Genomic DNA, 14,456 nt, shown 5'->3' on the forward strand with positions numbered 1-14,456 from the left:
AGTGCCCTACTCACCCCCCAAAATAAAATAAAATAAAAAAGGACTGGGGAGTACTGGGGTTGTGGCTCAGTGGTAGAGCACTTGCCTAGTCTGTGTGAGGTTCGATTCTCAGCAACATATATAAATAAATGAATAAAATAAAGGTTCATCAACATATAGAATTTTTTTTTAAAAAAAGGGGCTGGGGATATGGCTCAATGGTAGAGCACCCATGGGTTCAATCCTCAGTATTCCAATATTGAAAAAAAAAAAAGAAGGGAAAGGAGAGGAGAAAAATCAAATAACAAATAATTTCCCTGGAGATATCCTGAAGTATGAGTACTGTTTTTTAAAAAATTCTTCTTTAAGACACATATACTTATGATGAAGTTTCAAATATACTTAAAGATCAAAGCTTGGCTGCATTAAAAGCAACAAAACACCTAAAAGAGAAAGTTCTTGGCATTTGGCATTTTTTTCTTTCACTTAACTACTTTTTTTCCTTAATCACTAAACATGATTTTAAAAAAAAGAAAAAATGGAAACCCCTCTGAAAACAGAGTTCCTTCCCTCAGTGAATTCTATCCATCATCTCACATGTTCCCATGACTCTGAGGGAGAAGATGGACCCTTGTCCACCACTGTCTCCCCACCACACAGATGTACGGTATTCACACTTCCATGTACATGTTGTGTACGTCTATGTGTACACTTATGTCTAGATACCTCAGATGGCCTGAGGAAGCACAGGAACTTAGGATAAGTATGGTTTACTAAAAAGGCAGAAGGAAGGAGAGAGATGAAGTCAATGACAGTTCTTCCAACATAGAACAAATGACCCATCAGGATTCCTCTCTGACTGAAGGAAATTGAAACTAGGTGACAACACAACCCAGCTGTGTCCACCCCTTTCTTTTGGTGTTTATTATTCACATTGGGTATTTCTAAAAGATCCATGGGTTATTCTGAACTGTCCTTTGCCAAGTAAAATAAATGATTTCATCATTTCAGCCAACATCATATGCCCCATGCATCCAGGGCAAATGTTGGCCCTTAAGCTCACACAGAATTAACAGGACACTATACACAGGCACAGTTGGGGGGGAAAGTAACATTTCACTTTCAGCAAGCAAGCTGTTATGTGCTGTTATATTTACCTTCTACTTTGAAGATAGTAAAGTGCGGTCGGCAATGGAAAGAACCCAACGCGTTACCTGCGCAGTTCATCCACAGACCCTGGTAAACCCAAGTGGCTGTTATCACCGAAGATGCGCGGGTGGTGACTTTCCACTCGTTGGACGCAGTGGCAGCAACCAGAGCTCCAAACCCTCCGACGCCAAACACCAGAGCCGAGATCTGTGCCCTGGACATGTCGCTCAGCCTTCTGCAGTGTCACCGTCCAGACCGAGCGCTTTGGTGGTCTAGGCATGCAGCCGACACATAACACTTAGACAAATGTTGCAGCCAGCTGAGGCGGGTAGGTGACAGTATCTCATGCTCAGATGGCCTGGGGAAGTACTGGCATTTAGGACAATAATCGATAACTTACCAATGTCATTTTAGAGACAGCCTAAAATCATCTGATTTCCTACTTAGATATTTACCCAAAATTAGTAGGTAAATTTTAAAGGGTTTGGTTTTTGCAGATTTTTTTTTACCTAGTTCCAAGGTTAATGCTTAATTTTCTGTTAGCCTGAAGATTAACGAACCATGCAACTACCAGATATTACAAAGTACAGATTATACAGTAACACTTGAAGCTTATTTGACCAATTGCTTTAATTTCGCATGTTTTCTGAACTTTTTACATAAATGAAACCATATTTTAGGTATTCTGGAACCTATTTTTATATAGAATAGTATGTTTGTGAGATTTATATGTCCATGAATGTAGCTATCATTAACTACTAAGCTGAATATAGTATTTCACTGAAGGCGTAGATGACTGTTTATCCATTTTTCTGGAGATGGACATTTGTGGTGTTCTCTTTTCTCCCACAACAATAATTGGAGGAGTTATAAACATTATTGCTCATTTTTCCTTGTGCACATAAGCAAGAGTTTCTCTGGCATATATCCTAAAAGCAGAATTGCCAGAGTGTAGGAAACCCTCATCTTTAACTATACAATGCTAAACGGCTTCCCTATGTGGTTACAGCACTTCAAGCCCTGCCAGCAGTGGGCGCATCCTCATTGTTCCACTTCATAAAGGTAGGAGAGAAAAGAAGAGCTAGGTAGAAAGGAGACCGATGGGGGCAGGAAAGATGGTGGAATGAGATGGACATCTTTACTCCAGGTACATGAACGACTGCACACCTGGTGCGACTCTACATCGTGTAAAACCAGAGAAATGAAAAGTTGTGCTCCATTGTGTACAATGAATTGAAATGCATTCTGCTGTCATGCATATCTAAGTAGAACAAATAAATTAATTAATTTTTAAAAAGACATGGAGAACATTCCTTTCGTCTGAAAGCCTTGTGCTGATGTTCCTCATACCTCACTCCCCAAGCCCGCTCTCTCTCCCAGGCCTGTCTCTCCCACATTTCTGAGGAATCCACAGTTCTTCACTCACAATCTCAAAGTTTCCAGAAACTCACCTACTTATGAAAATTTCCCTGTACACTGTTAGTTAGCCCACTTGTACATGCATTTTTAGAAAAGATTGAGCAAGAGGACATATGAAACCTATAATAAGGGTTCTTTTCCAACATTACCTATTGATCAGATATTGGAGATGTCAACCAAAGGATCCTGAGAATTGCCAGACCACCGTGAACCATCTGGAAACCACAGGACTGCTGCCATCCCCACATGCCCTCTCATACCCAACCCTCACCTAGTCTCCTTTAAAAAAAAGTGCCCTGAGCCCCCTGGGCATCTCTCACTCTAGAGATGGCCAGCACTCTCCCTTGAGATTCCCTGTTTTTCTAATTAAATCTCTGCCTTGATATCTAGCACATCTATAATTCTTTTTTCTTAGATGTTTTCTGAGGACACTGTTGTCCATAGGTGAGGCTCCCAACACTCTGAGATCTTCTCAGACCCCTCCATCATAGCACTTGGTATTGTGAGGCTGACAGAATTTATTTTTCTTTTGGCCCGTCTGATGGGTATAAAGGTGATTACTCATTTGTATTTGTAATTACTAATGAGGTTAAGCATCTTTTTGTGTATTTATTGGCTGATTGTTTCTGTATACAATGACACTTGCAAGTTTTGCTCCTTTATCTTTGGAGTGCTTGACTTTTTATTATTTAGAGTTCAACGTATACTTGGTGTAGGAATCTTCTGTAGATTATGTTGGAGATATCTTTCCCTGATTGGTGGGTTTATCTTTATGTAGCCATTTGATAAAGTCTTCATTTAAAAATAGTCAAATTTGTCAGGATTTTATTAAATTTTTTGTGCTTTTGAGATTTTTTTTACTTGTTCTAATTAGTTATACATGACAGTAGAATGCATTTTGACACATGTACAGAAATGGAGCACAACTTCTCATTCCTCAGGCTGTACATGGTGCAGTTACTCCAGTAGCGGAACCATACATGTATATAGGGTAATGATGTCTGTCTCGTTTTACCATCCTTCCCACCCCCACAGCCCCACCCTTCCCCTCACTTCTCCCTACACAAACCAAAGTTCCTTTATTCTTCCCTATCCCCCAACCCCCACTATGGATCAGCATTCCCTTATCAGAGAAAAAAATTCGACTTTTGGTTTGGGGGGACTGGCTTATTTCACTTAGTATGATATTCTCTAGTTCCATCCATTTACCTGCAAATGCCATAATTTCATTTTTCTTGATTAAGAAACCCTCCCTGGATGTCGTGCATGGTGGTCACACTGGTCATCCCAGAAACTTTGGAGGCTGCAGAAGAGAATAAGAAGTTTGAGGGCTGGGGATGTGGCTCAAGCGGTAGCGCGCTCGCCTGGCATGCGTGTGGCCCGGGTTCGATCCTCAGCACCACATACCAACAAAGATGTTGTGTCCGCCGAGAACTAAAAAATAAATATTAAAAAATTCTCTCTCTCTCTCTCTCTCTCTCTCTCTCCTCTCTCACTCTCTCTTAAAAAAAATTGGTAACCAAATTAAAAAAAAAAAAAGAAGTTTGAAAAGAAGAAGAAGAAGAAGAAGAAGAAGAAGAAGAAGAAGAAGAAGAAGAAGAAGAAGAAGAAGAAGAAGAAGAAGAAGTTGTTTGAGGCTCTAAGCAACTTAGTGAGACCCTGTCTCAAATTAAAAAATAACAAGGGCTGGGGATGCGGCTCAGTGAGAGAGCACCCTTATAAACACAATTCCTGGTACCAAAAAAAAAAAAAAAGAAGAAGGCTTGGGGTTAGGGTGTAAGCCTAGCATAAATAAGCAAGGCCAACACCATAACAGGAAAACAAAGAAAGGAAGGAAAGAAATCCTTCCTCAAAGACAAGGACTTATTTCCTCTTTTACTTCTAAAAATGTCAAGGGAGTTCAAAAAGTGTCATGACCAAATACGCTACTTTGGCATGCTGGTCACTTCAGATTGAGGGCCCTTGGGGAGCAGTAAATGCAGGGATGGGGTCCTCTGAACTTCCCTTGTCTTCCTGAAGAGGGGTCCTCCAAAAGCAATGCTACTGTCATGAATCCCTCTCCAGGGATCCCAGCCACCAGGGGAAGCTCACCTCCTATCACAGGAGATGTCTGACTCCATGACACCACGCCAGCCAACTTTGTCACAGGCTATCCCCTATTCTTCTGCGAGATCTTTCGTCTTTCCCCAAATTCATTCCTTCTCCCCCACTTTCCTTCCCCTCCCCTCTATGAAGAAGGGATACACCTTTCCAGATCTTGTTGGGTTTGGGAATATTCACTCTTCTTTCATGTGATGTTCACATAATGAATAAATTACAATTTTCTCCTTTTCTTGGCGGGGAGTGGGTCTCAGTGGCTTAATCACTGAGTCACATCCCTAACCCTTTTTTATTTACTTATTTTTATCTGAGACAGGATCTCACTAAACTGCTTAGAACCTTGCTAAATTGCTAAGGCTGGCTTTGAACCTGCGATCCTCCTGCCTCAGCCTCCCTAGTGGTTGGGATTGTAGCTGCGCCCCACCATGCCTGACTCTTTCTCCTCTTAACTTGCCTACAGTCAGTTTATTTCATATATTCAGTTAACCCTCAGAAGGTAGATGGAGTCTTCCATCCAGTACAGTTCCAAAGTTTTAGCTCTCACCTTTTAATCTAGAATTGATTTTTCTCCCTTGTGCTTTAAGATCTAGTTCATTTTTCAATAGGAAAACAGAATTTTAAAATTCTCCTCGAGGAGTTCCTCATCTCCCTATGACATGCAATGGTATCTCCGTCAGAGCAGCTATCCATATTTGCCAGGTCTCTTTGTGAATTCTCTATTCCATTCTATCTACTTGCTTGTTCCCAGGCAATTACAACTCTTTCTAAATTACTCTCATGTTATAAATACGTGTTGAGATCTTGTTGGTGAGTGTCTCACCTTGCTCTTCTTTTCCCAGTGTCTGGGATTTTCTCCCTCATCTCTACTTCTTATATATTTTAGAAGCAATTTATCAAGAGAGACACCTATGCATACACACCAGGATGTTTGCTCATGCTTCATTTTCCATATTCACTCTATTGATTAGTTTGAAGAAAACGGACAATTTTATGAAAATGAGTGTTCCTGTGCATCATGTCTCTTCATTTATTTAACCCATCTTTAATGTTTTCCAGTAAAATTGTATATTTTATTTTTTTAAAGAGAGAGAGAGAGAATTTTTTAATATTTATTTTTTAGTTTCCGGCGGACACAACATCTTTGTTGGTATGTGGTGCTGAGGATAGAACCCGGGCCGCATGCATGCCAGGCGAGCGCGCTACCGCTTGAGCCACATCCCCAGCCCAAAATTGTGTATTTTAATCCCAAAAGTCTTGTTACTTTTTTGGTTAGATTTATTCAAAGACTCATTCTAACAATGATTTTGTACTTCTGATCTGTTCCCCCATTTTCTTGTGTATATATATGTAGTTTTTATTCTTTCTTTTTTCTCCTTTTTAATTTTTTTTTTTTGAGACCAAATCTTGCTAAATTTCCCAGCTGGCTTCAAACTTTCAATTCTCCTGCCTCATCCTACTGAGTAGCAGGGATCACGGGCATGTGTCACTAGCCCAGCTTCTTGTATTTTTTAGATTGAGATTTTCTTTTTCCACATTCCAATTTTTTCACTCATTTAAATTGGAAGTTACATATTTATTTGCATTGTTTAATGATTCTTCTAAAATTTTTTAAGCATATTTAGCTTAATATATAAAATTTATCAATATCACCATTCTCCCGAGTGACACAAGGACCTTAAGATGTTTTAATATTAATAACACCTCATCTGGCCTATGTTAATACTTTAGTTCTATCTTACCTGATTTTAGACCCCCCAAAATATATTTTTAGTTCCATAAGTGATATCCTCACAATGTTGTTGTTGTTATTATTATTATTATTATTATTGGAGTGGTACTGGGGATTAACCCAGGGCCTTGTGCATGTGAAGCAAGCACTCTACCAACTGAGCTATGTCTCCACCCCATTATTGTACACTGTCATTGTTAAACTGCCCCTTTTGTTCTTGCTATTCCATTTTGCATGGAGAGAGACAGAGCCCTTATTCTTCCTCAAGTCCATCCTGACAAGTGTCTTTAGGAAGGAACCATTGGTAGTTATCTCTCTTATTTTTTTTTCAGATAATATCTTTATTCTGTGTTTATTTTGGTAGACAATTTTGCTGAGCATTGGCAAAGGTTCTGCCTTGGACCAAAGTTTACTCAGCTCCCCCGTTGGCTCAAGTACACCTCAACCTCTGGGCTCCCGTGGTTTTGTTCCTCTGTTGTCCAATTTAAGCAAGTATCCTGCTAAGCCATTCTAGCCAGAATCCCCCGTCCATCCTGAACATCAGATCATCTTCAAAATCTGTTTGAGCTCCTCATCCTCCATATCCCAAGGAATGTCTGAGCCCCTGGACGGCCTTCAGTAAGAATCCAGGATGGTTCAGCCAGAATCTCCCTAACCCCGATGTCTCCTTTTAGTAATTTTCCATCTCCTGACTTCCGCCCTGTTCCTTAGTTCCCCATGCTATATTCAGATAGCCCCATCTCTTCTCTGTTGCAAAATCCCATCACAGTGGCTCATACCTATTGCAACAGTCCCCCCAAACATACACACCATCACTTGAATAAAGTCCGCCAAATCATTCAGTGCCACTAGGTATTTATTTTCGTTAACAGGATGCAATTGTTTTGAATCAGTATGTTGAAGCTCTAAGTTCATTTTCTTCTGGCTTACATTTTTGTTGTTCAGAAGACAATCGTAAGGTTTGCCATTTTCTCTGTAGATTAATCTGTGTTTTCTCTTTGGCTGGTGATAATATTCTCATTGTCTTTTGTTTTGGAAGTTTTGCTTTTTAAATTCTCATTATTTTTATTGGAGACTGCTGCCCTTCCTGGCCTAGTCCCCTCAAAGCTAGTTATTGCTAGCAAAGATGAACAATTAGCAAATTTCTTTCTTTTTCAGAATTGTTTTGGGCTGCAGGTAGATCTCAGTGGTGGAATACTTGTCTAGCATATATGAGGCTCTGGGTTCAATCCCCAGCATCAATCAATAAATTCATTCATTAATTTAAAACGATAAAATAAAATTTTATTTTGTTTTTGATTGATGCCAAATATTTATGGGGTACAATGTGATATTTTGATACATGTATACAATAGGTAATTCTAATTACCAGAGTAATTAGAAAATCCATCACCTTACACATTTGTAAAATCCTTTCATCTAGCTATTTTGAAATACACATGACTGTTAAACAGCCATCTGTTGTGTAACAGAACACCCAAACTTATTTCTCCTATCCAACTATAACATTGGCCAATCTCCACCTGAAACCCCCTCCTCCCGACACCCTCACCCTCTGGCAAGCACTGTTCTGTCTCAACCTCCAGGAGAGCAACTTTTAAAGATTCCACATGAGTGGGATCATGCTGTATTTTTCTTTCTCCACCTGGCTTATTTCACTTCATATAACATCCTTCAGGTTTGACCATGTTGTTGTGAATAAGAGAATTTGATCCTTTTTTTTTTTTTTTTGCTGAATAGTATTCCATTTTATATATGTACCACATTATCTGTCTGTTGATGGGCACTTAGTTTGATTCCGTATTTTGACTGTTATGAATAGCGCTGTAACAAACACAGAAGCACAGATGTATCTTTGACATACTGATTCCAATTCCTTGTAACACACACAGAAGTGGGATTGATGGATCATATAGTAGTTTTAGTTTAATTTCTTTTTAACATATGGAACCTCCACAGTGTTGTTATAAGGGCTATCTGAATTTACTTTCCTACTAGCTCACTTTAATTTTCTAAGTGTGGATTCCTTTTTATCTTTTTTTGGAAGTCACTGCACTTCTTGCAATTTGATGATTCATATCTTCCATCAATTCTGAAAAAAAAAAAAGTATTAGCCCCTATCCTTTATCTCGTTCTGTAATTCTGATAAGATTTTCCAGTCTGTCCTATATCTCAGCCTCTCTATATTATTTTTCATCTCTCTGTGCAGCACTCAGCATTCTGGAAAGCTTTTCAGAGACATGTTCTCATTTATCTTATCTTCAGCTTGGTATAATCTGCTGGTAACCCTTCCAGAGTTTTTAATGTCTATTACTGTCCTTTCAAAAAAGATGTAGAGGTTCCATTTTATTATTTTTCCTTTCTACCTATTTCTTTTTTTTCTAATCTCATTCATTAGTCACAATCCAAATGTCCCATTTTTTAAGTTTAAATATTCATTTTCTGTTTGGGCATAATTCTCACACCCAGAGTTTCCCCAGGTTGGATTCATTACTTCTTCCCTTCTTACTCTCTCATTCCTGGTGGCTTGTGATCTGGGAGTGTAAGCTCATGCCCTCTACAACTTTATTTGTGGAAATGTTTTAAGGCTCGAATTAAAGATTTGTCCCCTCTGGACAGAATTCACATTTGCTTTACCAACCAGGACTACTTGAAATCCTCAGCTTTTTCTACATCTAACTAGTGTGAGTTCTGGTCCTAAGCCGGAGCGTCAGCCATGTCTAAGATTCTCAAATGACTTCCTTTCTCCTCTCTTCTCAGGTCGAGATCAAAACATTTCCTTGCTATAAATCAGGAGATGAAGAGGCACTTTAACTTTTCTCACTGCCATCATGATTTAGGGAGAGAACCCCTTCCCACAGGGTCCCCTGATCCAGCCTGCAGCCTCGCCTGGCAGTGTCCTGGTAGCCGGGGATCCCAGTCCCCAGTTCTGGGTGATCAGGACTCCCCAGGGAGCTGTTGTACCTTTCCACATTTGTTCCTTCTCTTACCAGCTCTGGTGATTTTCAGCCTCTGAAAATATTTTTTTCAAATATCTCACAACTTTATGTGTTTTGTTCCAGGAGGGTGGTGCAGGGTCCAAAATCCTGTGCCAAAAAAGGAAGTGGATAAATGTTGGAGAGGAATAAACTACTTTTTTTAAAAATCTCTCTAAAAATCAAATGATTAATCAGAAAGTAAAAATAATTGAATTTATCTCAAGGAGAATCCTGAAATTTAGATTTCTACAAATTTTGCTACACTACTCAATCTCTATTCAGATATATATTTCATTTAGAAGGTAGAGGAATGTTTTTAGAAGAAAGAGTTGTTGCTTTAAAAAGAAAAAAAAAATTAATTCCCAGAAAAGATATTCCTGAGTCTACAGATAAGTTGAAAAAAAAAAAATACTCGTTTCTTATATAATTCAAACATGAGTTTTAACTAAATTGCCTAAAACTCAGAAATATTAACATCTATCTCATTTGCCAATACTTTGACTCCAGGGTTCAGTCAGAATGTTTAAATAAAAAAATCTTGGGCTGGGGACATAGCTTAGTTGGTAGAGTGCTTGCCTCACATGCACAAGGCCCCGGGTTCAATTACCAGCACCATGGAAAAAAAAATCTTTTCTATACCTAAAAACTAGCAATAAAAAATAACGAGTTCTGTCTACAAGTAGTTATTAGTTTCTTACTTGGCCAACCGGACAAGTATTTGTATACTTTGATAAATACATATTGAAAACCTCCTTTCTTAGATGAAGACTCAGAGCATCTGAATCCGAGAGACAGTGAAGAAATACCACATGGGTAAATCTGCAAAAGTTGGGGCTACATGGCTGCTTTCCCTGTTCACCTCCCCCCTGGGATGGGCAGGGCGCAAGTTTCTCTGGAAGCATTCGGCCCAACTTTGCCCACCGTCCACTGTCAAAATGATTGAGAGATATCAAATCTTAAATGTGCTTTGAAGTTTTATCAAGTTTCCTGGAATTCAAAAGCTCACTGTGGGGCAGTGGGTTTAGTCAATTGTGATTCGCCCGTAGAAAAAAATGAAAGCAGAAAGAAACATCAGAAAAACCTATTGAAGTCACAAGACACGAACTCTGGGGAGGACAGTGGGTGTTGTGAAGAGGCTGTAATTAAATTACAAAACTTTCCTTGAAATGAAAGGAAACCTGTGAACTCTTCTGGGTTAATAGATTTTTTTTAATATTTATTTTTAGTTGTAGCTGGACACAACACCTTTATTTTATTTATTTTTATGTGGTGCTGAGGATCGAACCCAGGCCCTCGTACGTGCTAGGCAAATGCTCTACTGCTGAGCCCCAGCCCCAGCCCTTATCACAACAAAAAAATGATAAATATCTGAGATGACAGATACAGCAATTACCCTCACCGGATCATTACACATTGTGTGCATGTGTTCAAATGTCACGCTGTACCTCATAAATATGTACAGTTACATAATGTCAATTAAAACATTGATTATGTCTGAAAACCTCCCTTCTTAGCCAGTGTGGGAATTACAATAACAATGTACCAGGAGCAGAGAAGATGCTGAATAAACATCTATTATTCTATTAGTAAAATGAGGGTACTGGCAATAGGGTGACCATTTCAGGGCACCCAGACTGCCCAAGTTTTAGCGGTGAGCACCTAGGTTCTAGCAATCCCCTCAGCCCCCAGCAAACACATGCTCCTAGTTTTTCAGTTCTTGTTGGAGGAAACTGACATATTTGCTATTTTTCACAAGCATACCTAATGTCCTCCTGTCACAGCTTTCTGTTTCCACCCGTCTTCCCCTCACACTGCCTGCAATCAGAAGTTCCTCCTGGAGCTGGGAAGCCTGTTAGCACCTTAGCTAGGAAGAGGGCAGGGGAAGGTGGGATTTGGACTTCAAGTTCTCTGCAATGCTCAACAGGCACCAGAAGAGGGCGCTCCAAATCACCCGGCTCAGCCTCTGTATGCAGAAACCCCCTTCCCTGATCCACGTGGGTTTTCTGTCACCCACCGAGTTTCAGTGCACTGAAACGGATTATTCTAAATTAAAGGAGATAAAAGAGACGTGAAAACTGAATGCAAACTGTTATTCTTGATTAGATCTTGAATTATGTAAATCAGGGACACTATGGGGACACCTGAGGTGCTGAGAGCCATTGCCAAGTAGGAATGACGCATGGAAATGTTCTTGTCAGCCTACCCATGTTGCTTAGAAGAAGGACTCTCTATTGTGGAAGTGGGCTTGTCTTAGACTCAGGTCATTTGCAGTGACATTGCATGTAAAGTGACCTTGCTCAAGGACCAGGGCGGATCCAGGTTTAGGATTTATCCTGCTGGGATTAGGGAGTATCCCACTCCTTAGGTTTAGGGCGGTTCCAGGTTTAAGGTGTACCCTGCTGGGAATAGGGCGTATCCTGCTGCCTCAGGCGCCTTGAGTTCCCGTTGAGTTCTCGTGGGATTCAGAGAGTATTTGGAATTCAGAGCCTGGTGGAATACGTGAATTTTGCCCAGAATGTGAATTTCCCCAGAATGTGTTTGTAGAGGGCCCGTGTGAGTTGGGGAATAAAGAATTGCTGCTTGAATCTACAAGGTGTGTGGTGGCTCGTGATTTTGTGCCCAGCCAGACTGAGGAAATTGAAGTATTGACTGTCTAGATAACATTACTGTGGCAATGTCGAATTGAAGGAATTAAGAGTCAAGACATCAACAACTTCCTCTCAAATGGTTCAAAAAAATAAGTATGAAGCAAAGGTGGCAAGAGGTTGAAAATTGACGAATCTGAATGAGGGTGTCTGGGTATGCTTGACATTTTCAACAACTCTCATTTAGAAAATTTCAAAATAAAATGCTGGGAAAAGAAACAGGAAATCATAGAAAGGGTAAGCCTGCTTCCGATGGCTCAGAGGCAAAGCAGTCTTCTTTCAAGGTCACAAGACTCTACATCCTGTGACCACAACTGCTTGCCCCTCTGCTTCCTTGAGGTAAGCAGGGTCCCGTGCAAATGTATTCCCTCAGAGGCTGAAGTCTTGCTGTCTTTCTCCAACACCGTCAGGCCTGTTGCTCCACCACCTGAGTAGTGTCTCTGGAGTTGGGCAGAATCAGGCCTAGGTTGCCCAGGGCCCTTACCAGCGCTGCATCTCCTGGGTCTCCATGGTGAAGAAATTCAAGCTCAGCACCCCCACAGCCCACCCTGGTGGCCAGCTGCCCCTACTCTCCTTTTTGAAGGTTAATTCTACTATTTGAGAATGAGAGGTAGATTCTATTCTGGGTTTTTCTTTATCATTGAAGAGTTAGAAGCCTAAGCTTCACTTGGGTGAAGCTCAGTGGTAGAGGGTGAACTCAATGTGCAAAAGGCCCTGGGCTCAATCCTGAGCACCACAGAAAGAAAGAAAGGGGGGAGAGAGAGAGAAAGAGAAAGAAGGAGAGAAAGAGAGAGAGAGAAATGAAGGAAGATAGAAAGCATTAAGTTACAAGTTCTCAAGGTCTGTAGAATTTCATAGGTACCTTCATCTGTTCCGTCCAAACTTGTAGCATCAAGCTCCTCCTCACTGCCCCTCCCTTTACCAATCTGTCTATATCCTACAATCTATCTCTGGCCCACAGCCCTGCAAATTACCAGGAGACTGCCAGCTTCCTGCTTCATGGATATGAAGCATTGTCCTTTGGCTTCCACTTCCAAATAATGCTCTTACTACTCAATAAAATGGAAAGAAGTAAAATCCTTAGACCTATGCTTTCATCTTTAAATATTGATTTAGGGGCTGGGGATGTGGCTCAGGCGGTAGCGCGCTCGCCTGGCATGCGTGCGGCCCGGGTTCAATCCTCAGCACCACATACCAACAAAGATTTGTGTCCGCCGAAAACTAAAAAATAAATATTAAAATTCTCTCTCTCTCTCTCTCTCTCTCTCTCTCTCTCTCTCTCTCTCTCTCCCCCTCCCTCTCTCTTTTAAAATAAATAAATAAATAAATAAATAAATAAATAAATCTTGATTTACTAGGAAAAAAGTTATTCTTTTTCTGCTTGGAATTAAAAAAAAAAAAAAAAACAATCTCTTAAGCCCTGAGGGGCTGAGGATGTAGCTCAGGTATGGCATATGCAAGGCCCTGGGTTTGATCCCTAGTAAAAACATCTTATTGAGAAATAGTGAACTTACCGACAGCAGGCGGATACGAGGAGGTAAAGCAGTATTATCCCTGTTCTCTCCCCTCCCTTAGAGAAGTGCATCATTAACTGTGACTGCTTCTCCCCCTGAGCATCACTGAGAGGGAGCTAACGTCCGGAGGTATCAATATCTTTGATATTATACTAATGTAGTCACAAGCCACAATTATGGTTTTCTGCAGGAGACTGTAAAAGGTGTTCTCTTGCCAAATGTGTTCTCGCTTTGGCACTGCTCTTAAAGTGGCTTTCAAAGCCAATGTAATGAACTCCTGATGGGTGGTAAATTGAATCAAGTTCTGCTAAATCAATCAGTGCTTGGGTGAATTAACAAAGCAAACCAGTCCAAGATCGAGCCAAGTCACAAAGTGCTGCCGAGTCAGCCCCACTCTTTTTAACAAATAATCTGATGCATGGTACCAGGCCCAGAGGAAGAACCAGAAAGTTCAGATTTACAGATTCGAACTGAATTGTCCAGAAAGCCCTTGTCTTCACCCAATTCTTCCTTTCTGCTTTCTGTCAGTTGGCACCAGAAGTAGTGAATCAAACTGCTTGATCTGGCTTTTACTCAGGACGGAAAGACTCATGCCTTGCTACTTATAAATAAACAAACGGAGGAACAGTTGTTCTAAGCGCTCCTGTCTGCCAGGAAGTCGGGCAAGAGCTTTCGTTAGGTCCAGACAAGTGTGAGCTCCACTGTTCTGATGGGTGATGTTGCTCAAAGCCACCCCTGAGTGCACAGTCCAGAGACCCCTTCCGCTGATTCCTCCTGAGCATCCTGGCAGCGTGGGTGGGAGCCGGGAGCTTTGCAGACACGTCAGGTTTCCATCCCCAAACCACAGCATTAGCATCACCACCCTGCAACATCAGGGGAGGCCCACACCAGGAGAGCAGCCAGCCTCCTGCTGGGCTTCCAATTGAGCTGCACCAAGGTGGAG

General features: G+C 40.8%; 1 protein-coding gene across 3 annotated transcripts in view; it reads right to left on the bottom strand.

The window, feature by feature from the left end:
- Cldn10 (claudin 10) overlaps nt 1-1,350 on the bottom strand; it is a 101,641-nt gene extending 100,291 nt beyond the window's left edge. For 2 of the 3 annotated variants that reach the window (XM_026400018.2, XM_026400007.2), the window contains exon 1: nt 1,137-1,350. In XM_026400018.2, coding sequence (XP_026255803.2) covers nt 1,137-1,350 — 214 coding nt within the window. The remainder of the gene's footprint in view (nt 1-1,136) is intronic. The other variant, XM_026400027.2, reaches the window with a different exon arrangement.
- Nucleotides 1,351-14,456: the final 13,106 nt, after the last annotated feature.

This window comes from Urocitellus parryii, chromosome 2, assembly GCF_045843805.1.
Source record: "Urocitellus parryii isolate mUroPar1 chromosome 2, mUroPar1.hap1, whole genome shotgun sequence".
Lineage (NCBI taxonomy): Eukaryota > Metazoa > Chordata > Mammalia > Rodentia > Sciuridae > Urocitellus > Urocitellus parryii.